This window comes from Sphaeramia orbicularis, chromosome 12 (assembly GCF_902148855.1).
Source record: "Sphaeramia orbicularis chromosome 12, fSphaOr1.1, whole genome shotgun sequence".
NCBI lineage: Eukaryota > Metazoa > Chordata > Actinopteri > Kurtiformes > Apogonidae > Sphaeramia > Sphaeramia orbicularis.
Window position 1 is genome coordinate 1,503,897 of NC_043968.1, and position 24,482 is coordinate 1,528,378.

At 37.1% G+C, this 24,482-nt stretch overlaps 1 protein-coding gene across 1 annotated transcript; it reads right to left on the reverse strand.

Annotated features, from left to right (window-relative positions):
• Nucleotides 1–1,353: 1,353 nt before the first annotated feature.
• On the reverse strand, nucleotides 1,354–24,273 carry LOC115429305 (NACHT, LRR and PYD domains-containing protein 12-like). The gene is made up of 14 exons (XM_030148632.1): nucleotides 24,244–24,273; nucleotides 23,909–23,977; nucleotides 23,553–23,672; nucleotides 22,672–22,776; nucleotides 19,841–19,960; nucleotides 18,961–19,065; nucleotides 16,726–16,949; nucleotides 14,851–16,609; nucleotides 12,343–12,519; nucleotides 10,222–10,395; nucleotides 7,499–7,672; nucleotides 5,317–5,490; nucleotides 1,811–1,984; nucleotides 1,354–1,675 (listed from the first exon to the last, which is right to left on the reverse strand). The coding sequence occupies exons 2-14, from the start codon at nucleotides 23,956–23,958 to the stop codon at nucleotides 1,660–1,662; spliced, it is 3,372 nt and encodes a 1,123-aa protein (XP_030004492.1). The 5' UTR covers nucleotides 23,959–23,977; nucleotides 24,244–24,273; the 3' UTR covers nucleotides 1,354–1,659.
• Between the last annotated feature and the right edge of the window lie 209 nt (nucleotides 24,274–24,482).

Genomic DNA, 24,482 nt, shown 5'->3' on the forward strand with positions numbered 1-24,482 from the left:
ATTTGTATAGCACATTTCAGCAACAAGGCAATTCAAGGGGCTTCACACAGGATATTGAAATACAACAAGGGAAAAAAATACATTTAAAACATTCTAAAAGAAACATGTAAAAGGTGACTAAAAACAGCAAATAAGAAAACAACACATAAAAAACAAAAAATATAAAAACACACATTAAAGTAAGAGTTGCAGTGCAGAGTTTCGAAGGATGCAGCAATATAAATGAAATTATGAATACACGTACACATAGTACTGTTTTAACATTTATTGAACTTCAAATGCTGCCCACACAGATGCCTGATCAAATATCTTATAACATTTTCACTGCTGATCAATTATCAGCTTTCAAAAAAAAATGAAGGCCAATGGCCGATATAGAAAAAAAAAATCACTATATCGGCCTGATATATTGGTCTACTTCTACTAAAAATACACAAAAATTTGTAACAGGCAGAATATTGTTAAAATGACACTTACTGCTCTGAAGACTTTTCAGGTTGTTCATATTTGTTCAGGTGATTTGCATTTTTTTGCGAAAGGGTAGTTTGTAAATGTAAACATTTTTATACAAATTTCCTTTTTTTTTTGCCTTAAAGACAAAAACTTGTAGTGGTCATTATTTCTATGTTATTATGGTAGTATTTTACTGGTCTGACCCACTTTAGATCATATTGGTCTGAATGTGGAACCTGAACTAAACTGATTGTTCATATCTTCAGTGTATTTTTTGCATTTCACAGATTCATCCCAGGGGACAGATTGGACCCTTTGGTGGGCCGGTTTTGGCCCGGGGGCCGTATGTTTGACACCTGTGATTTAAACTAATGTGAAAAAAAGACATTCTGAAACAGATGAAACTGTCTTATCGATGGTGTAACATCTTTGTCACTGTGGGTGTGGATTTCAGGATGAAGGGAATTTGTCCCTTGGTTTTTATCATGTGCATTTGTTCCCAACAATAAAAAAACAAACATAAAATAAGCAGAGAAATTTTAATTTGTTTGATTTCATTTGGTCCATGAATAATAAAATCTATCACAAAGATAGAAATTTGTTCATATTGTTAAATAAGACATTTCCATCATTATGATTCTGTACAGAATACGATCCAAATACAGACGATAATGACATGAAACCAAGAGATACAGTGAAACCGTCAGGTATTCCACCCAGAGACGTCCTTCCTAATCACCGAAAGTGAAAAGTCACTTTTTCTTAAGTTTTGTCTGTTTTGATACAATAACCTTTGAATTAACTCTGAGTTTTCATGAACATCTAAATTAAATATGTGAAGTTAAATACAGGGAAATACATGATTTATAGTGAAAAATGCAAAATACAGAGGATAATTTTAGAATAAATGATGATAAATCACTTAAGGACAGGTTAAATAGAGAGAACAATTTATTTGGAAACTGACACAAAAGTAGCACCGGGTCTTTATGGGTTAATTCAGTTTACATGCTTGAACCTCACAAGTATAAATATGCAGCTAATAATTAAACCTGCTCTACTTCTATTTCTAGACGTCACTTAAACTTCACAGGAAAATAATAAACACACTTAACGGAGGGAAACTGACATTGCATACCCCTTGTCGACCTGCTGCTCAAACATCTGTAAACTGTCAGGGTAAATATCAGACTCTCCGTCGGGTTGTTACAGACATTTCCATCTGTTGAAGAATAAGACAGAGATCAGACATACTGTTACCTGAGTCCTCATCGCACATTATTTATTTTACATACAAGAAGAAATGTAAGTGAATTAAAAAAACTTAATGCGACTGACTAAACCGGCATGGACTGACCTCAGAGTCTGTAGTCGATAATCTGGACTCTGCACAAGATCAGACAGCTCTTGGACTTCTGAATCCTCCAGAGCGTAATCGCTTATATCCAGCTCTGCGAGATGGGAGGGATTGGAGCGAAGAGCTGAGGCCAGAGAGGAACAGCTGAGCTCTGATAAACCACAGTGACCCAGGCTAAATATAGAACAAAGGGTGGAGATAAAGCACTGTTCATTAATCAGTTCATCTTAATGTCGACATGTGGAAGACATAGATAACATGATATTACCATATTGTGTTTTTTTTTTTTTTAACCCGAATTCTGTTTAGTGTCATGTTGCTATTAAATGATCTGGGAGCAAATAAAGAATAATTCAGGCAGGATTCATCTTTCACATTGGACGAAATGCCCAATAACATCTGACTTTGTCTTAGGTAGGGATGTAACAATATGAAAATTTCATATCACAGTTATTGTGACCAAAATTATTATCACTGTATTGTTGAAATGTGCACAAAATGTTCAAAAAGTACTAATACACACACTGAAACAATTTAACCAAGTTGTATTTTGAAAAAAAAAAAATAATAATAACAGCACAATGTACTTTCTGTTGCAGAAACATTCAAATATTACCATGTAAACATCAAACATACAAATGTGCATTAAAGATGGCACCTGATGGACACTGTTTGACCATTTTCCATATCAAGTTTGAGTTGTTTTAGTTTCTTTTTCATAGATAGATAGATAGTCTCTCTTTTTCTCTTTCAAAGTGCGGTAATTAAACATTGTTATGATAATTAGAACTTAAACGGTAATACTAACTGTCAGGAATTTTACCGTGGTTTATCGTTATACCGGTAATAGTTACATCCCTAGTCTTAGGTGAATCATCAGACAGGAACTTTACTTAGAAACATCAAAACTGAATGTCTAACCCCTGAACAAATATCCAAATAATTCCACATTCAGGTCCAACCATGATGACTTGAGGAAAACTTGAAGCAAATCTACTGTTTCCTGTTTGTTCATAAGATAATATAAACCTAAATTTAAACCCAGTAATCTCCCTTAATATTACAGACATATACAGTACTTAATGTGTCTTACAGTATTCTGAATTTTTAAATGCCTATTAACAAACATTGTTCCTGTAAAAAATATGGATTAAATGGGTTAAATTCAAGATTACTTTATTAATGGATACTTAATATGAAAAATATAAAATAAAATATACATTATTTTACATGATTTTTTGAATACAGATGTGGGTTTTTAAAGGAAAATAACAAAAACAGCTAATGGGGAGAAATTAGGACAAAATAACCCCCTCTGCCTGAAATGACCCGAGATACACTTAATTCTTCCTCTTCATATGGTCTGAATGATTTGATTTAAAAAAAAAACCATCATGCTTTGCAGGATCTATGTTTTTATATGAGTTGATGGTCATATTGAACAATCTGTTGCCCTCCTGGAAACTATGCCATTAAAAAGTCACTTTGAATGTGACATAAATTCATTCTGTGAATGGAAATGAATACAAATACAATACAAGCTCATGTGGCTTAACCATAAGCAGATGTACACTTTCACAGGGGGGGCACGGCTCCGGAAGTAAAGCAAGTAGTCCAATAACTGAAGGGTTGGCAGTTCAAATCCCACTCTGTCCTAGTTATGTGCCATTGTGTCCTTTGGCAACACACCTCGTGTGTGTGAGTGACACTGGTGGGTAAGGCTGTAAGAAAATATTGGTTCTGCGATATTTCATTTCACAATACTGTATCAATATTAAAAAGTACTGTATCGATCTTTTTAGATGTTTATTCAAATGCAGATATGGTGGAGGTTCTTTTTTGTTTTTCTTTTTTGTTTATATTTTATTTATTAGAATTTAACACTGTTATATTAAATAATGTTCATTCCTTTGTTGGGATTGAACTAAAATCCTGTTCTGATGTTAGTTCTGAACTAATAGAATCTGAACCTTTGAACAGGATCTGAAACTGTAATGTCTGTAAAACAGAATTTCAGTTTGAACACAGGAACATTTTGTGATAGAACATTAGATCCTGTTGGGATCAAATAAAAATGTGTTTAGTATTTGTGCAGATTTCTGGTGTAATTCAATTCTTCGAGGACATAATCATTAAAAAAAGAAACAAACTAAAAATGGCCTTTTTAACAGTATCATGATATATCATGATATATGGTATTGTGATCCTAGTATTGTGATTTGTATCGTATCACCAGATTCTTGCCGATACACAGCCCTACTTTTGGGTGAATATTCGGTGGTGGTCGGAGGGGCAGGTTTAGCACAAATTGGCAGTCTGCCCCAGGTCAGCTATGGATACAGGTGTAGTTTACCACCGCCAGTGAAAATGTGAGACTGAATGAATAATGGATCAGTAATGTAAAGCGCTTTGGGTGCCTTGAGAAGCACTATAGAAATCTAATCCATTATTATGATTACAAGTTTATCTGCAGCCATATTGGAAAATCTGCCAAAATTTAGTAACTTATTATTTTTTTATCTTACTTGGTAAAAAAAATACCCCCCAACAAGGTTATCGTTAACGAAAACTAACGAAGTGACGAAAACTAGAATTGACAACACATTTTCGTTAACTGAAAGAAATAAAAACTATAATTAAAAGAAAAAATTATAACTAACTGAAACTGTATTATGTGTTTACAAAACTAACTAAAACATATAAAAATTATGGATAAAATTCCCTTCGTTTTCGTTTTTGTCAAAGTTAGATTGATACGAAATTGATTTATTTCCCTCAAGCAATTTTAGCTGCTGTCATCATACGACACTTGACGGTCCGTCACTTGTGTTCACTTGTGGTTTCCAGTCGTCTTCTGGTCCCCACTCTACCTGGAAACATGGAGACTAAAGTTGGGAGAAAGCAGCAGAGTCCTGTCTGGGATTTATTTGAATACGACAACAGAGAAGAAGAGAAAAGAGACGACTAAACTAAAATTAATACTAAAACTAAACTTAAACTAAGCATTTAGAAAAAAACTAAAACTAATAAAAACTAGCAAACCTGCACTAAAAAGGAAATTAAACTAACTGAATTAGAGAAAAAAAAGTCAAAACTAAATTAAACTAGAATGAAAAATCCAAAACTATTAGAACCTTGCCCCCAAAACACATCTTATCTTACATCAGAATGATGGAAAAATCAAAGATTTATGGCCACAGAAACGTCAAATAGTCCAAAATGTAGGTCTGGTGGCAGCCACTTTGGAAACTGACAGGTGGCCCAAGGTTAAGGAACAGTGGCGGTATAATGACGTTCTGTATCATGCTTGTATCACCATTTACACTTTTTTCACCATTTCACACCAAACTAAAAGGTTATTATATAAGTTTTGCCCAATGATGCCAAAAAGTATCACCTACTGCAGCTTTAAACTGTATTCAACCAAACATTCATTTACAATACAAGGAAATGTATTATGTTTATACCTCAATAAGTGTCAGATTTGTGCCAGACCATGAACTGACCTCAGAGTTTCCAGTTTACAACATGGATGCTGTAGAAATTGACACAACAGCCTCACTCCTGAATCCTTCAGCGTATTGCTGCTCATGTCTAGTTCTGTTAGATGAGAGGGATTGGACTCCAGAGCTGACACCAGAGAAGAACAGCTGATCTCTGTTAACTTGCACAAGTTGATTCTGAATAAAGAAGAATACACGTTAGAATTGAAAACCAAGTGGGATGTGATAAGGTTTTAAATGTTCGATATGTTTTATATAAAAATGGGCATGTGTTTGTCTAATCCTCGTTGACCACGGTGCTGATGACGATTTGGAGCACCTTCAATTTGCAGCTCAATGCTATTAATGTGTGCGTGGTAATGCTAAAGCAAAAACTAAAGCAAGGAACTATGTGTGTATTATGGGTAAAATGCAGAGAGTGATTTTCCCTACGTGGATAATAAAGTCAGTTAATTAAGTGAATCCAAATATTACTCAGGATGATTTTATGTGAACCCATAAAAACCCAAACATTCACCGTCAACCAAAACCATCTACTGATCTACACTGTCTAACACCTGTTGATCCACTAATCCTATCAATACTTTGAAATAGCTTTCTTTTCATTTGTGTAAAAAAAAAAAAAAAACGTCCTCATTGTAGTTGAGGAGGACTGACCGTCTAAAGAAACACAGGAGTGAGTATGTACTAATCCCAGATGAGCCCCCACATTTTAACAACGCACTTCAAATAAAAGGACAAAAGAAAGAAAATCTCACATGACATCCTATCAAACTGTGTAAATAATTGGTGTAAAATACAGCTCTTCATCTTTTCAAGATCATCAGATATGACCCATTTGGACGTTCAGAGGCTCCATTGTTACCATGGAAACACTGTCATCTTCTACAACATTGATTCACCAGTAAAATCCATGGAGTTGGATCAATGACAGTGGATGGACACACTGGGTTTATATACATTAATAAATAAAATGAACAAAAATTACTAAAAAAAAAAAAAAAACTACAAAATAAATGATGTTGAAAAATGAGCAAAAATGTACTAAAATAAAGTAAAAAGGATCAAATAAGCAACAAATGAACAAAAATAGCCAAACTAATGAAGAAAATGAACAAAAATAAATAAGAAATTAAAAAAATGTAGAAAAATGAACAAAATAACGAACAAAATGAGCAAAAACGTATAAAAATAATAAATAAAATCAATTAAAAAATGTACAAAATAAGTGACCCAGTAAACCAGTAAAACCCATGGAGTTGGATCAGTGACAGTGGATGGACACATGGGTTTATGTTCAGTTAATGACAGATTTGTTGAAAAAGTCACTTTTTCTTCAGTTTTCTCGGTTTTTGATTTACTAAACCTCAACGTTAATCTTAGCTTTAATGAACATCTATATAATCATTAAATTAAATACGGAAAAATACCTGACTGTCACTGAAAACTGCAAAATGCAGAGGATAGTATTACAATAAATAGTTATAAATCACTTAAAGGTTAAATAGAGCAAAAAATAACTATTCTTGAACTGCCACAAAAGTAGCACTGGGCCTTTATTAGGGCTGTAAGAAAATATCTTTTCTGCAATATATCGCGATATTTCATTTCACAATACTGTAACGGTATTAAAAAGTACTGTATCGATATTTTTAGGGATTTATTCAAATGCAGCTATTGTGGAAGTGAATCTTTTTTTTTTCTTTTTTGTTTATATATTACTTATTATTATTCAACACTCTTTTATTCAATAATGTTCATTCCTTTGTTGGGATTGAACTCAAATACTGTTCTGATGTTAGTTCTGAACTAATAGAATATGAACATTTGAACAGGATCTTAAACTGTAATGTCTGTAAAACAGAATTTCAGTTTGAACTCAGGAACATTTTGTGATAGAACATTAGATCCTGTTGGGATCAAATAAAAATGTGTTTAGTATTTGTGCAGATTTCTGCTGTAATTCAATTCTTCAAGGAAATAATCATTAAAAAAAAAGAAAAACTAAAAATGGCCTTTTTAACAGTATCATGATATATCGTGATATATGGTATTGTGATTCTAGTATTGTGATTTGTATTGTATCGCCAGATTCCTGCCAATACACAGCCTTAGTCTTTATGGGTTAAATTCTAAATGTTCAGCTGTTAAGACACGTAAACTCTTTCATGAATGGCACACTGACCTCAGATTCTTCAGTCTACAACGCTGATTCTGCAGAAAACCACACAACAGCTTCAGTCCTTCATCCTTTAGCTCATTGTCGCTCACGTCTAGCTCAGTCAAATGGGAAGGATTGGACTTCAAAGCTGACGCCAGTGAAGAACAGCTGATCTCTGACAAACTGCACTGCCTTAAGCTTAAGAAAAAAACAAAACAAAACAAATGATGGAACAAAAGGAGACAACATCACTGGTGGAATGACTGAATGAGCCTGTTTACATTCACACTAATACTCCACTCATCTGATTTCTGTCAGATTATTCAGTTGATCATGTCAACAGTATAATCTGATATACTTCACCAAATAACAGCAGTGATCTGATCATGAAATATCAGATGAACACACCTGGATTTCTCCCCAATACTCTGATGTCTTTGTGCATGTATACAGATTAATCTGATTTATTTTGTTTTTTTACATCTCAAAAGACAAACAGGGGTTACATAAACTCTTACTCATAAACAAGTAGATAGAATTTAACCTATTGCATGAAATGGATGAAATGTTCACCTTGATGACGTGGAAATTTCACACTGTTTTATGGTTTAAGATATGTTTTCACCTGTTTAGTTTACTGAAATTTTACATGCCGACAAGGGCCAAACACACTGCAACGGTCGAATGCGTCTCAGTTTGAGAAAACAGCTGCAAGTACTGAAACGATGCACATTCACAAACTCAAACAGAAGTCTAAACCAGGTACAAAAAGAGGAACGTGGTGCAAATGAAAAAATGCACTATATGAAGCAAAAACAAATGCATAATCATCAAATGTTCTGCAAATAAAGAAACAATGCAAACCAAGAAAACATCTGCAAAAACGCTGCAGAACCAGTCAGTCCAACAGAAGTGCTCCAAACCTGTAGGGGGTAGGGTTGTAAGAAAATATCGGTTCTGCAATATATCGCAATATTTCATTTCACAATACTGTATTGATATTAAAAAGTACTGTATGGATATTTTTAGGTATTTATTCAAATGCAGATATTGTGGAGGTTCATTTTTGTTTTTTGTTTTTCTTTTTTGTTTATATTTCATTAACACTCTTTTATTAAATAATGTTAGTTTCTTTGTTGGGATCGCACAAAAATACTGTTCTGATGTTAGTTCTGAACTAATAGAATGTGAACATTTGAAGAGGATCTTAAACTGTAATGTCTGTAAAACAGAATTTCAGTTTGAACACAGGAACATTTTGTGATATAGCATCAGATCCTTTTGGGATCAAATAAAAATGTGTTTAGTATTTGTGCAGATTTCTGGTGTAATTCAATTCTTCAAGGAAATAATCATTAAAAAAAGAAACAAATAAAAAATGACCTTTTTAACAGTATCGTGATATATCATGATATATTGTATCGTGATCCTGGTATTGTGATTTGTCTTGTATCGTCAGATTCTTGCCAATACACAGCCCTAATAGGGGGCAGACTAGTGTCAAATAGAATCTAATAAAAGTCACATGACCGCGCTACGCTGTACTTTCAGTTTGTTCCTGCTGTAGTTTGAAACCCTGTCGGTCAGCTGTTCTCCGTCTCTCTCTCTCTCCATCCTGTGTCTGTTCTGCTGACAGCGCCCCCTACAGGTTTGGAGCACTTCTGTTGGACTGACTGGTTCTGCAGCGTTTTATATTTGCAGATGTTTTCTTGGTTTGCATTGTTTCTTTATTTGCAGATCATTTGATGATTGTGCATGTGTTTTTGTGTCTTGCGGTGCATTTTGTTGTTGTTTTTGTTTATCTTTTTGCCTGGTGGTGTGGTTCGGTCAGACCTCAGTTGCAGAGAAAAACTCACTGAATCAAATAGTCAGATGGTCCAGTCACCTGATTGGTGAGTCCCACTCTTGTCCCACCTCCCTTCACACTAAACAGGTACAGAGGATGGCTTCATCAGTTCTTAACAATGACTCCCATCCTTTACGAGGTGAATTTCAGCTCCTTTCGTCTGGACGGAGGTTCTTAGTCCCAGGTGCAGGACACAGCGTTATAAAAACTGCTTTGTTCCTGTCGCTGTCACGAGCTCAAGAAGAAATGGTGACATTGCACTTTATGTACTTATTTTAGTTATTTATCCTATTTCTTTGCACTATTTACTTCTAATTTTTAAATGTTATGTTCTTATCCTGGTTTTTATCCCAGACTGTTTTTATCTTCTTGAGGTTTTTATTGTGTTTTATTGCATCTTGCTTTTATTTATTTGATCTTTTTTTTTTTTTTTCTTTTACTTATCCATGCTGCTATACTGATGAATGGTGGAACACTGAGCACTTTTTGTCCTGTCTGGACCCTCGATCAAGTACCTGCCGGACAGGTTCAATGTATGTTTTGTTGTAATGCCAAATGCAGTCACTATGTCTGCAAAACAAATCTACCCATGGGTATAAATAAAGTAACCTTGAACCTTGATTTTCTCATTCGCACCATGTTCCTCTTTTTGGTTCAGACTGTGTTTGAGTTTGTGAATTTGCATCATTTCTGTACTTGCAGCTATTTTCTCTAACTGAGACACACTGGGCCGTTGCAGTGTGTTTGGCCCTTGTCGGCCACCGTATGTGTCAACCCATTCCCATCTTTCATTTTCATGGTCATGCTGCTTCGTTACAGAAACACATACATAAAAACTACTATGCTGTCATATTTGTCAGGCTCCTATGCTGATAGTAGAATACCTGCCCATTCTTAGTACCTCAGAATCTGTAGTTTACATTGTGGATTCTGTAGAAAATCACACAGCAGCTTCCCTCCTGAATCCCCCAGCTTGTTATAAGTCAGTTCCAGCTCTGTTAAATGGGAAGGATTGGACTGAAGAGCTGACACGAGATAAGAACAGCCCACGTCTGACAAACCACAGCCCCTCAATCTGGAAAAAAAAGAATAAGAGATTTCCATCATAAGTCATTAATTAAAATCAATGCCGCTAAGAGCCGTTGATGAAATGTATGAGGTGGCTTCAAAAAGTTTGTGGAAAAAGGACATTTGAATAAAAAAAAAAAAAAAAACAGTTTAAGGTATGAAGTTTCTTTTTTAACATATCATTAGCCTCATAGCATAATTGCTTAACTCATTCACAAATGGACTAAAGCAGGGGTGTCAAACTCATGTTAGTTCAGTTCCACATTCAGCCTAATATGATCTAAAGTGGGCCAGACCAGTAAAATAATATAAATAACAGGAGAAAAACTTATAAATAATGTCAACTCCAAAGTATTCTCTGATTTTGAGTAAAAAAACGTCAAATTCTGTAATGAAAATGTTTACATCTACGAACTGTACTCGAAATAGCATGAACAAATATGAACAACCTGAAAATTATAAAGAAAAATAAGTGCAATTTTAACAATATTCTGTCTCAGTTTATCATTTACACATGTACATTATAACTTACAGATTACAGTGGATCTACTAATGCACCAAACATTTAATAACAGGTAGAATATTATTTAAATTCTACATACTTCTCTTATGACATTTCAGGTTGTTCATATTTGTTCTGGTTGTTCACATTTTTTGTAAAAGGCCTAGTCTAAATGTAAACATATTTGTGTATTTGACTTTCCTTTTTTTACACTAAAACAAAGAGGAAAAAATGTGTTTTTCATTATTTATAGGTTATTATGATAGTATTTTACTGGTCTGACCCAAGTTAGGTTGAATTGACCTAAAATGATTTTTACATCCTTGATTGTTAATATATTCAGTATAATTTTTTCACTTCACACACTCATCCCACGGGCCGGAATGGACCCTTCAGTGGGCCAGTTTTAGCCCCTGGGCCACATGTTTGACTCCTGTAGACTAAAGTATGTGGACACGTTGAGTTCAGGTGTTTCTTTTCTAACGGGTCTGGGATACAAAACAATGACAAACGTCATAATATCAAGCATATAATACTGGAAGGTCTCAGAGCGTCTGTATGGTTATGAGAAATTGAGACATTTTTAACTGTCCAATTCCATACCTACAGTTGAGGAATAGTCCCGTCTCCACATTAATTATCTCCTTTCTTTAAAATTCCCTTTTTTAAAGTCAGGAGGGACTCAAGTTGCTAAGCAGTTTCCAGGGGGAGGGACAGGAGACATGTTCAGATTACATTTTGGAATTTCCCCTTGTGGGACTAATAAAGGCATATCTTATCAGATGGGTAGTGCAATTTCACACTGCTTGATGGGAAATGACGTTAAAAACAGGAACGACACATTTATGGTCAATGAACAGACTAGCAAAAACGACAAGGTGATAGGACCAATATTTTGGGAGATATTAGTCATTTTGAATACAATATCTTTACAATCACGTTGCTATGGCCATGATGGTTGACAGGAAGTGCAGTACCACACTGCATGATGGGAAATGAAGTTGAAAACAGTAACGATGCATTTATTAACTTCAGTCCCTAGATTCTGGTATTATTATATTAATTGTCATTTAAATTTTAAAGAATGATTTACCAAATAATTTTTATGTCAGTATTGATAAAATATAGACTCACATCTTTTCCCAAAAGTCAGTTCTCTGAAGCATCTAAACCACCACATCTAGAACCAGTAGTTCCCCATGGGTCAACCCACCAGTAGTTTTATATTGGGTTAAATATCATTGCATTGGTTAGTTTGGTTTAAATTGTTATCTTTGCGTCCAAAATGCCTCAGAGATGGTTTGGATTGAATTTTCCACTATAAAACTATATTATGACATTAGTCATTATTGTTTTGTATCCCAGACCCCTGTTAGAAAAGAAACACCTGGATTCAACGTGTCCACATACTTTTGTCCATACCGTGTATTCATAGACAGTCAGTGAACTAACCTCAGAGTCTCCAGTCTACAGTTTGGACTCTGAAGTCCAACAGCCATCACCTTTGCCCCTGAGTCCTTCAGGTCGTCATTATATGCCAGATCCAGCTCTATCAGATAGGAAGGGTTGAACTTCAGAGCTGAGGCCACAATTTCACAGTGAGTCTCTGAGATTCCACAGTCAGACATCCTGTTAACAGGTTAACAAAGCTTTGTGAGGTACCAGTTCTGAACCATTTACATTATTACTTCATTACAGACACAGGAATGTCTGATGATTCTGGAGCAAGGAGCAAGATTCTGAATGCATCATTTAATGTCACTTGAGACTTTTTCACTTTTGCTTTGTCTTCACCATGCAGTATGTGTTCTGTGTTTGGTAGAATACAGCGCTTACACATTTTGCCGCTCACCTGGATCTCTAATAATGAGTGTCATATGTTTGTACCACATCTTGTTTGCGTTATAATTATTTGTATAAACTATATGGGGCACCGTAAAGGCTTCAGGTAATGATCTAAAAACACATCGCAAGTAACGCTAAAATTCTGAATTGTATTTCAGAGCTTCTGCTGTTATTTAAGTTTGCAGGCATTGTTCAGTGTCAGTTCCACATCCATCTTTGTTTAAATCAGTGGTTCTCAACCTTTCTGCCGCCGAGGCCTGCGTGTCCATTAAGATATTCCAATGATACATTCCCTATGATACAGACTTTTTCCTCCGGTCTGTTTTGCTACAGTCAGTCTGTTTACATGACCATAAAAATCCAATAACTAGACTTGCACCAATTACAGTTTTTTGGGCCAATCCTGATTTCCAACGTGCAGGGTGCTTGGATGGCCAATACCAATTTTGGCCGATTCCGATCTCATTTTTTCCAAACACAACACACAAGACATTGCAGTATAACTTTCCCATTGGAATATTTATTTTAAAAATAGGGATAAGTGTGGGCAATGCCCTCTTAAACAAACGTCCTGCCCCCTCAAATGAAAGTTTCCAAAGGTAGGAAAAAGGAAAATGAGGTGCACAGCAGCGGGAGACTTAGAGGAATTAGTAGAGTCTTAATTTTCACTTTCAGTTTGTACGGTTGTATAGTGTGCACATACTCAATGTGAAGAACGTACGGCATGGAGCGCATTCACATTTTGCTATGTTACTTGTGCTTTCTATCATTTATTTTATTTTATTTTATTTTATTTTTTTACATGCAGTTGTAAAACAATGAAATAAATGAGATTAACAGGTCTACATGCATGAAGACTAATCCAGGAGTGTCAATCTGGAAGCCACAGAGTAGGGATGGGAATCGAGAACCGGTTCTTTTTGAGAACTGGATCCCAGTAGCTTGATTCCTTGGAATCGTTTGCCTGCCTGCTTAACGATTCTGCTTATTGATTCTGCCTTCGTTGTGCATGTGCGATGACGTCACGTGTACGCTGCATTGTTTTGGTCAGAACGTAGCCAACATGGAGTTGAGGCAGAAACGGTCTAAACAGACGACAGCAGGTCCACTGGAACACTGTCAAAGCTTCAATGTCTGCAAAAGGGTGGAATCCCCCCAATCTGTTCAAACATTTGTCCACAGCATGTGATTCATTTACAGGAATGTCACGTATTTGATTCACTACATAGCGGTGCGTGGGAATCTAGCGGCAGAGTGAACACCAGGATGTCATCTGGGCCCAGTTCCGGTTCCAGTGTGGGCAACAAACGTTGTACCCCCTCAAATACAAGTTTCCGAAGGTAGGGGAAAGGAAATGAGGTGCACAACAACGGGTAGAGTCAAACTGGTTCCATGTAGTGGAAATGTGGCAATAGAGGAATTAGTAGTCTTTAGTTTCACTTTCACTGTACGCCCCCCCCCCCAAACTGCACCCAGCGTCATCTGTTATTATTATTATTATTATTATTTGTACATACTGTATATGTTATATTTTCTGTGCAGAGATGGAATATAAAAGACAGTTAATGCAAACAAACTCGTTTGTACTCTTTTATTCCCTCACCCAATGAGAATCGATAAGAGAATCGATAAGGAATCAGATCGATAAGCAAAATCAATAATGGAATCGGAATTGTTAAATTCCTATCAATTCCCATCCCTACCACAGAGTCCTGTCAGGTAAAATCTTAGCAGTGGTTGGTAATTAAAGCTGTGAGTCGGGTATTTAGCATCTATGATCAGCCAAAACCTCCCATTATGGGGTAGATTTTCTACAACCCAAAAACAGAATCCAGAAAAGATGTGAAAATGATGTGAAAATGATGTGAAAAAACCCACATGCTTTAATTGAGAGTCTTAAAAATGAGTTCGCTGAAACTTCATCCTAAAAGTGAAAGTTAATCTTCCACGATAATTAAGTTCCACGCAAGATTTACTCAGAACAGCATCACTTCTATGAGATGTCTCCATCTAATTAAAGGCAAGAATTATATCCATTTCAAAACATTGCACCTTTAAAATATGGCAAAACTACAGAAAGAATCCATAATTGTCTATTTTCACATCAGTGCTTACCGAGCCTTTCTACAGTTCCTCACAGCTGGGATCAGTCTCTGACGTCCTTCACGTGATGTGTTATACTTGTCCATGTCCAACTCATCCACAACCTCCTCAGACATCTGCAGCATGTAGGCCAGAGCTGAACATTGAATTGTCGCAAGTTTCATCTGTGATCTGTTGTCTGACTTGAGGAACTCTTGAACGTCCAGATGGAAGGTGTGGTCGTTCATCTCAGTCAGACAGTGGAAGACATTGATGCTTCTGTCAGGGGAGTATAAGTACGTATTCATCACCTTCAGGTTGTTGATGGCTGTCTGGATGGAATCTGGGCTGTTCCTTTTCTGACCCAACAGACATTCTAAAAGTCTGTGGTTGGACTCCAAACAGAGGCCATGAAGAAAGCGAACAAACAGGTCCAGGTGGCCATTTTTACTGCCCAGTGATTTTTCCATGACTTTACTCAGGAACATATCAAGTTTCAAATTACAGGCCCTATCTCCCAGAAACACCTTCAGTACCTCTGTGTTGTTGTTGACGTAACAGTGGTAGATGTAGACTGCAGCCAGAAACTCCTGAACGCTCAGATGGACAAAGGTGTAGAGTGTTTTCTGGTAGATCACAGTCTCTCTTTTGAAGATCTCAGCACATACTCCTGAGTACACCAAGGCCTCTGTGACGTTCAGACCACACTGATCCAGGTCTTGTTGGTAGAACATGATGTTTCCTTTCACCAGTTGTTCAAACGCCAGCCTCCCCAGCTTTAGAAGAACTTCCGTGTCAGCCTCCATCAGTTCCATCTCTTGACCTTTTTTGTACTTGTTCTTCTTCCTCTTTGTCTGGACCATGATGAAGTGTGAGTACAGGTCTGTCAGGGTCTTGGGCAGCTCTTCTCTCTGGTCTGAAGTTAACATGTGCTCCAGAACTGTAGAACTGATCCAGCAGAAGACTGGGATTTGACACATGATGTGGAGGCTCCTGGATGTCTTGATGTGTGAGATGATTCTGTTGCACAGATCTTCATCACTGGATCTCCTCCTGAAGTACTCCTCCTTCTGGGCATCCTTGGTGAATCCTCGGACTTCTGTTACCCTGTCCACACATGAAGGAGGGATCTGATGGGCTGCTGCAGGTCTAGATGTCATCCAGATGAGAGCTGATGGAAGCAGGTTCCCCATGATGAGGTTGGCCAAGAGGACGTTGACTGGTTTCTTCTGTGTTACGTCTGAAACAAACTCACAGTTCTGAAAGTCCAGTGAAAGTCTGCTTTCATCCAGGCCGTCGAAGATGAACAGAAGTTTGCAGACAGTGATCTGCTCTGCTGTGACCTTCTGTAATGTTGGATGAAAAACATGGAGCAGCGTCAGCAGACTGTACTGCTCATGTCTGACCAGGTTCAGCTCCCTGAACGAAAGCAGAACCAACAGACTGACGTCCTGGTTTTCTAAACCCTCGGCCCAGTCCAGAGTGAACTTCAGCACCGAGAAGGTTTTTCCAACTCCAGCGACGCCATTTGTCAGAACCACTCTGATGGGCTTCTGCTGCTCGGGTAGGGCTTTGAAGATGTCCTGACACCTGATTGGAGCTTCTTGGATGGTATTCTTCTTAGAAACTATCTCCAGTATCCTCACCTCATGTTGGGTATCAACTTCCTCACTCTGTCCCTCTGTGATGTAGAGCTCAGTGTAGATCCGGTTTAGATGAGTTCTACTTCCTTCTTCATCAGTTCCTTCAGTCACACTTTCACATCTGCTCCTCAGACTCAGCTTATGTTCATCTGAAAACAGATAATTAAAAGTACATTATCAAAGAGCATAAGCAAAGAAGTTTTCTAATGTAGCCCACAATACAGTTGACTACTTCTAAGAAGATTCTGTTGATGTCCACTTTTACTTTGTACAGTTTTGTTGATTCGCAGTCCAGTCATTGATCTTGATGTTTCTTCACACTTGGGGCAGGAGGAGACTCCTGATGGACCAAACTGGTCCCAGTATGAAGTGATGCACTGTCTGCAGAACCAGTGTTCACAATTGGTACCAACTGGATCACTGGTGGTATTCTGACACAGAGAACAGTACAGTCCAGCTTCTTCAGGAACATAACTCCTCTTCCACTCTCTGTGGACATGAACACAGAGCCCAAACAATGGTAAAAACATCAACATTCAGCTTTTATATATGGTTGTACATGCATCCTGAAGCTCACATGTTAAATGGAGAACAAAACTTCATAGCATACGCATGACAAACCACATACCAATCAGAAATGAAAGGGACTGGTCACATATTAACCCTCTACTGCCTGAAACCACCTACGAGCACCCAGAGTCCAAAGAAGGGGATACAAATCTTGTTTCCAAATATGAACTTTTTGTACAACACTGCCAAAAATGCCAATCACAATCCGCAGCTTTAACTGAATGTAAAGACAGACGATATGATGCTGTTTCACACTGTGGAAAGGAGAAGAAGCTTTTCTCAGCTTTACCTGGAACCATGGATATTTCCTCAAGTTTACTGTTTTGCAGTGTATGTATACTTGAACATTAGTTCACCCACCACCCTTTGCACTTTCTGAGTTATGTTCTTTTGTCCAAATATGGTCACTTCTAACCTTAAAGTCTTAAATCGTCTTAAAAAAACGTCTTAAAATCAGCATGCAGCTCCAGTCACTTCAGTTAAAAACCTCAGACCAGGCCAGGAATCTGGGTGTTGTCATGGATTCAGACCTGAATTTTTAAAACCACATACAAACAATTACAAAGTCAGCTTACTATCACCTCAAGAATATTTCTAGGATTGAAGGACTGATGTCTCAGCAGGACCTTGAAAAACTTGTCCATGCATTTATCTTTAGTGGAGTTGACTACTGTAACAGTATCTTCTGTGGTCTGCCTAAAAAGTCTATTCGACGACTATAGCTGATCCAGAATGCTGCTGCTCGAGTCCTCACTAAGACCAAGAGAGTTGACCACATCAGTCCAGTTCTGAGGTCTCTACATTGGCTCCCTGTCTCTCAGAGAATAGACTTTAAAATTCTCTTACTAGCATATAAAGCACTGAATGGTTTAGGCCCAAAATACATTAGAGACCTTCTAGTCCAGGATGAACCATCCAGACCACTCAGGTCATCTGGTGCAGGTCTGCTCTGGGTTCCCAAAGTCAGAACTAAACATGGAGAATCAGCGTTCAGTTTCTATGCTCCGTATATCTGGAACAAACTACCAGAAAATATCAGGTCTGCTGAGAGTCTGAGTTCTTTTAAGTCAAGGTTAAAGACTCACCTGTTCACTGCTGCCTTTGACTAAAAGGCTTTTGACTTTTTAAATTTTATATTCTCCTTCGAAACTCTGCACTGCAACTCTTACTTTAATATGTGGGGGGTTTTATATTTTTGGGTTTTATGTGTTGTTTTCTTATTTGCTGTTTTTAATCACATTTTACATGTTTCTTTTATAATGTTTTAAATGGGTTTAAATATGTTTCTTTTTCTCTTGTATTTCAATGTCCTGTGTGAAGCACCTTGAATTGCCTTGTTGCTGAAATGTGCTATACAAATAAACTTGCCTTGCCTTAAAGAGCCAAGATGGGGTCAGTGAAAACCTAAATTCCTGGCTTCAAAACAACGGTCCAAAAACCAACAGAAGACATCATGGTACCAATGTTTACTTCCTCTTAGAGTGTGTGCAGGAACACGCCATGTGGAAATAACCACACCAGCAAACAACCAATCAATAAGCAATTGATCATATTGATAGATACTGTTATGCAGCATGTACGTGATTTCTTTTTTTTTTTTTTTTTTCTTTAGATGAACAGCTGCCATCATGGTAGATCATCATGGTTGTAGAATCCAACCGTGTGTGTGAAATGTCCAAGTCAAATTATGGTTTAGAAAACAGACATGTCTGTCATAGTTTCCTGCATTTACTCATATCTTTTGTACCTGAGTTGACCAGCTCTGTGTGAAACATTTTGTGCATGTCTGCTACTGTCAGCATTCTTGGATCGAGGGTTGGGAAAGCTTTATTATGACAACTGACCCAAAGGGGAGTTCAGATGAGTGTTCGCATATTATCCATGCACCATACATGAAAGGGTTAAATTATGCTCTCACAAATCCATATACCTTGTGTCTGAAGGTCTGGGTTCATTAGTGAATTTTGGAGGTGGGTTTTTAGACCAGTCACTCCTCATGGACAGACAGCTGGACACTGGAGACACTGGTCTGTGTCTATGGATAAAACAAATGTCTCATTAGTACCATTATTAAAAAGAACAGGAAGCACGATAACTTCTGATTGTGTTTTACTTCTTCATGTACAGAACATACACTGTAGTCTGAGAAATTTCTTCATTATCATTAAATCAGTGGTTCCCAACCTTTTTAGTCTCGTGACTCCATTTTAACATCACACATTTCTGCCAACCCCAGACATTAAAACAGAGACTTTTTTTTTTTTTTGCTAAAACGAATTTGTTTTTGATCATGTAATAGTTTGCTATACTATGTTGCAAATAAACATTAATTTTAGATGACATTTAGTCTATATAATGTATATTATTCTGGACAGAGGCAGTAAATCCAGGTGTAGATTACTGCACAAAGTGAGAATGTGATTTTCCTTGGTCAGGATCTGTCCAGTCAGTCCAGCTGTGATTTACAAGGAGGACAATTAATACTGAACAAACAAGAACTGAAACTATGAATTATGAAAGAGCTGCAGCATCTGAAACTGACCACAGTGAACATTTGACAGATAAACAGAACCACAGTGCTGCAGTTTCACAGTCATGGTTTGTCATGTCTTTTATGGATTGGGATTGTCTCTCTCACCTCACCATACATTTTTTATTAGTAAGTTTGTTCGTTTTATTATTTTTATCAATTACTAGAAATTCCAGGCGACCCCACGTGGGTCCCGACCCCAAGGTTAAAAAACACTGATTTAATGTGTTATAGTTTATTAAATTAAATGAAAAGTATGTCCGGTATATGCATCTCATACCTTGTGTCTGAAGGTTCGGGTTCATTAGTGAATTTTGGAGGTGGGTTTTTAGACCAGTCACTCCTCATGGACAGACAGCTGGACACTGGAGACACTGGTCTGTGTTCCATACACTGACCTCTGACAACATATGTGATCACAACAGAAGTACAGTTTCAGTGGATGGTGGGCTGTGTTATGTGTCAGTTTATTATTCCTGTCTGAAGAAGCCTGTATTTTATTAAACCCCCACCCATTAGCCACTTCAACACAGAGATCCCAGAAAAAAGATCAGATAGTGATCCCACCTTTTTCCACCACAGCCAAGACAAAGGAATAACAGAGCTGAGACAGGCTGGACTTTTACACAGCGGACCTGCGTTCACCAATCAAAGGGGCGGTGACACAGCGTATACCAGGGGTCTCAAACATGTGTCCCAGGGGCCAAATGCGTCCCACCAAAGGTTCCAATCCGGCCCGTGGGATGAATTTGCAAAGTGCAAAAATTCCACAGTCAAGGCTGTGGAACCCATTTTAGTGTCGGTTCCACATACAGACCAATATGATCTACAGTCAAATAATAACAGCAGAATAACCAACAAAAAAGAATGACTGCAGATTTTCTTTGCGGTTCAATGTGAAAAAAAATATTACACTATGCCTATAAATAATGACAACTTCAAATTTTTGTCTTTGTTTTAGTGCAAAAAATAACATTAAATTATGAAGATTTTTACATTTACAAACTATCCTGAAACAATAAAATGTGAATAACCTCAACAAATATGAACAACCTGAAATGTCTGAAGAAAATTAAGCACAATTTTAACAATTTTCTGCCTGTTACTCAGTGTTTAGTGTCTTTATGGCAGATACTTCAGGGCAAAAATAGCGCTGACAAGCCACCGCAGGACCCACAAAAACTGAAGTCAAAGTCGTCATCGAGACTGATGGACCAGCGACAGTGTCTTTGTAGATTCAATCCATAAATGCACATGCAGAAATGATAAATTGAGGCAGAATATTGTTAAAATTGCACTGATTTTCTTAAGAAATTTCAGTTTTTTCAGGTTATTCACATCTTTTTTGTTTAGATAGTCTATAAAAGTAAGTATTTTCATAATTTAATGGGGGTTTTTGCACTAAAACACAGACAAATATTTGGAGTTGTTGTTATTTATAAGTTACTATTCTATTATTTTACTGGTCCGGTCCACTGGAGATCAAATTAGGCTGAATGTGGAACCTGAAAGAAAATGAGTTTGAGACCCCTGGTGTATAGTGTGATGTATCCCTTCTGCGTCAGAAATATTCCGAGCATGAGTCTTCAGAGTCAACCCATCTTTTACCGTTCCACAAATGTTAGCATGGATAGAGTCCTCCGCCCAAAGTGACAACAGCTCGCGGATCACTGGCATTTCCCCAATTCACCGTCTTTCTGGTCGCATTGATATATTTGTTTACGGTACACGGCCCATGCACGAAGCCACAGCACCCTGGCATAGCTGCGGCACCGGTGGCACGAAGCCATGCCAGTACCTTCATATGCACCCGTTGTCTTTCTGGCACAGGGGTCGCCGTCATCAAAATGTCACACCTTAGTTGTGGAATGAGAGGTGTTGCTTTTACATAGCATTACAGAATCATGATTCCACCTTTATCACAGCTCTGTTTCTACCTCCAGAGGCACTGGAAAAAAGCCACGATAAAGGTGGGACCAAATGATCCACCATTTTGTTTACACAGACGTCGTTCCGGAATAAAGGCGAAATATTCCCGTAACAGAAGTGCTGTGTAAAAGGGCTGTGTATAGATGTACCAGGAATTCCATCCATCCAAGATTTTTGCCCAACCCTTTTCTTGGACACTGTTCACCTGATTCTTTTCAAATTTGACATATATGTTCTTTACCACTAGGAGAAGAACACTGCACAGTTTCATGGCTGAATGTCAATGTTGGATTTTTTAGAAATGACAAAAAAGATTGTCCAACTGATTTCTTAGACATACTTTTTGATTTTTCAGAAGGTTTTTTAAAAAGATTGACTCAAAATTAATTCCTTGGTAGACTAGGTATCAGTGAGCAGGAGGGGCAAAGTGTTGTGCAACCAGGCGGGGGTGTTAGTAAACCAAGGTTACAATGGTTTTGGATTTTTCGTTATCGTTCAGTTTTATTTAGTTTTGACTTTTTTTTTCTCTAATTCAGTTCGTTTAAATTAGTTTTTAGAGCAGGTTTGCTAGTTTTTATTTTTATTAGTTTTCATTTTTTTCTAAATGCTTAGTTTTAGTTTAGTTTTAGTATTAATTTTAGTTTAGTCGTCTCTTTTCTCTTCTTCTCTGTCGTCATATTTAAATAAATCCCAGACAGGACTCTGCTGCTTTCTCCTAACTTTAGTCTCCATGTTTCCAGGTAGAGTGGGGACCAGAAGACAACTGGAAACCACAAGTGAACACAAGTGACGGAGGGTGAAGTGTCGTATGGTGCCGCTAACTAAAATTGCTCGAGCAACATAAATTGATTTCATATCAATCTGACGTTGATAAAAATGAAAATGAAGGGAATTTTATCCATAATTTTTATACGTTTTAATTAGTTTTGTAAACACATAATACAGTTTCAGTTAGTTATCATTTTTTTCTTTTAATTATAGTTTTCATTTATTTCAGTTAACGAAAATGTTTTTTCAATTCTAGTTTTCGTCATTTCATTAGTTTTCGTTAACGATAATAACCTTGTAGTAAAGTCCCACTCTTTCACTTATTAATGTTTGTTTCACTTTATATCCGAGGCTCCTGGTTTGATGCTGCTCCCTATTATATATCAAAATATGTCTGGCATATACATCTCATACCTTGTGTCTGAAGGTCTGGGTTCATTAGTGAATTTTGGAGGTGGGTTTTTAGACCAGTCACTCCTCATGGACAGACAGCTGGACACTGGAGACACTGGTCTGTGTCTATGGATAAAACAAATGTCTCATTAGTACCATTATTAAAAAGAACAGGAAGCACGATAACTTCTGATTGTGTTTTACTTCTTCATGTACAGAACATACACTGTAGTCTGAGAAATTTCTTCATTATCATTAAATCAGTGGTTCCCAACCTTTTTAGTCTCGTGACTCCATTTTAACATCACACATTTCTGCCAACCCCAGACATTAAAACAGAGACTTTTTTTTGTTTTTTGCTAAAACGAATTTGTTTTTGATCATGTAATAGTTTGCTATACTATGTTGCAAATAAACATTAATTTTAGAGGACATTTAGTCTATATAATGTATATTATTCTGGACAGAGGCAGTAAATTCAGGTGTAGATTACTGCACAAAGTGAGAATGTGATTTTCCTTGGTCAGGATCTGTCCAGTCAGTCCACCTGTGATTTACAAGGAGGACAATTAATACTGAACAAACAAGAACTGAAACTATGAATTATGAAAGAGCTGCAGCATCTGAAACTGACCACAGTGAACATTTGACAGATAAACAGAACCACAGTGCTGCAGTTTCACAGTCATGGTTTGTCATGTATTTTATGGATTGGGATTGTCTCTCTCACCTCACCATACATTTTTTATTAGTAAGTTTGTTTGTTTTATTATTTTTATCAATTACTAGAAATTCCAGGCAACCCCACGTGGGTCCCGACCCCAAGGTTAAAAAACACTGATTTAATGTGTTATAGTTTATTAAATTAAATGAAAAGTATGTCCGGTATATGCATCTCATACCTTGTGTCTGAAGGTTCGGGTTCATTAGTGAATTTTGGAGGTGGGTTTTTAGACCAGTCACTCCTCATGGACAGACAGCTGGACACTGGAGACACTGGTCTGTGTTCCATACACTGACCTCTGACAACATATGTGATCACAACAGAAGTACAGTTTCAGTGGATGGTGGGCTGTGTTATGTGTCAGTTTATTATTCCTGTCTGAAGAAGCCTGTATTTTATTACTATCGTCTCTCTGCTGATGTTAAATGAAGTTAAAAAATACAAAATCACACAAGTAACAAAGGTTTGTTTTATTCTATATCAGAGGGTCCCTGCTCAGTGCTGCCCCCTGGACGCTCCTTTATGATCCAGTACCTCTTTTCATTATCGGATAGCTCCTCCTCTTCATCCACATTAACCTCCATATTGTCAAGTTCAGTTTTCCTGCAGAAGAACCAGTAAAAGAGCAGTGACTGATAAAAACACATCTGAGCTGTCACACCCAGCACCGACAGAACAGGGAAGAACACCTGAAATACTTAGATATCCTTAAATAACACCATAAACCCTTAAATATCCTTAAATAACATTATAAACCCTTAAATATCCTTAAAAAAACACCTTAAAACAGGAGTACAGAGGTGTTTCCCTTTTCAATGAAAACAGCCTCAGAGACTTTTTAACCGTCAAATACAAACTGTCAGACTCACCCTGGCTCAGACGTCTTCTTCTTTGTGGAATGAAAACAAACTGACGCAACACTTTCACTTCACCTGAACACAGCACGCTCCCCCCTTTTACAAGAACAGGAAGTCATGTGTTCACCCTGCATTTCAGGTTTAACACAGATGAAAAACACCACATCCATCTTACTCACACTATAGCTTTTTTCATAGTTCAAGTACAGTTTGATAAATCTTTAGATAAACCTTTATTTTCTGCAGTGTTT

Excerpts from the sequence above, each read along its gene's own strand:
- LOC115429305 (XM_030148632.1), bottom strand. The coding sequence starts at position 23,958 with ATGGAGGTTAATGTGGATGAAGAGGAGGAGCTATCCGATAATGAAAAG. Across the intron at positions 5,491-7,498 it reads TGTAGACTGAAGAATCTGAG|AATCAACTTGTGCAAGTTAA; the intron begins GTCAGTGTGCCA and ends TTCTTTATTCAG. Across the intron at positions 1,985-5,316 it reads TGTAAACTGGAAACTCTGAG|CCTGGGTCACTGTGGTTTAT; the intron begins GTCAGTTCATGG and ends TTCTATATTTAG.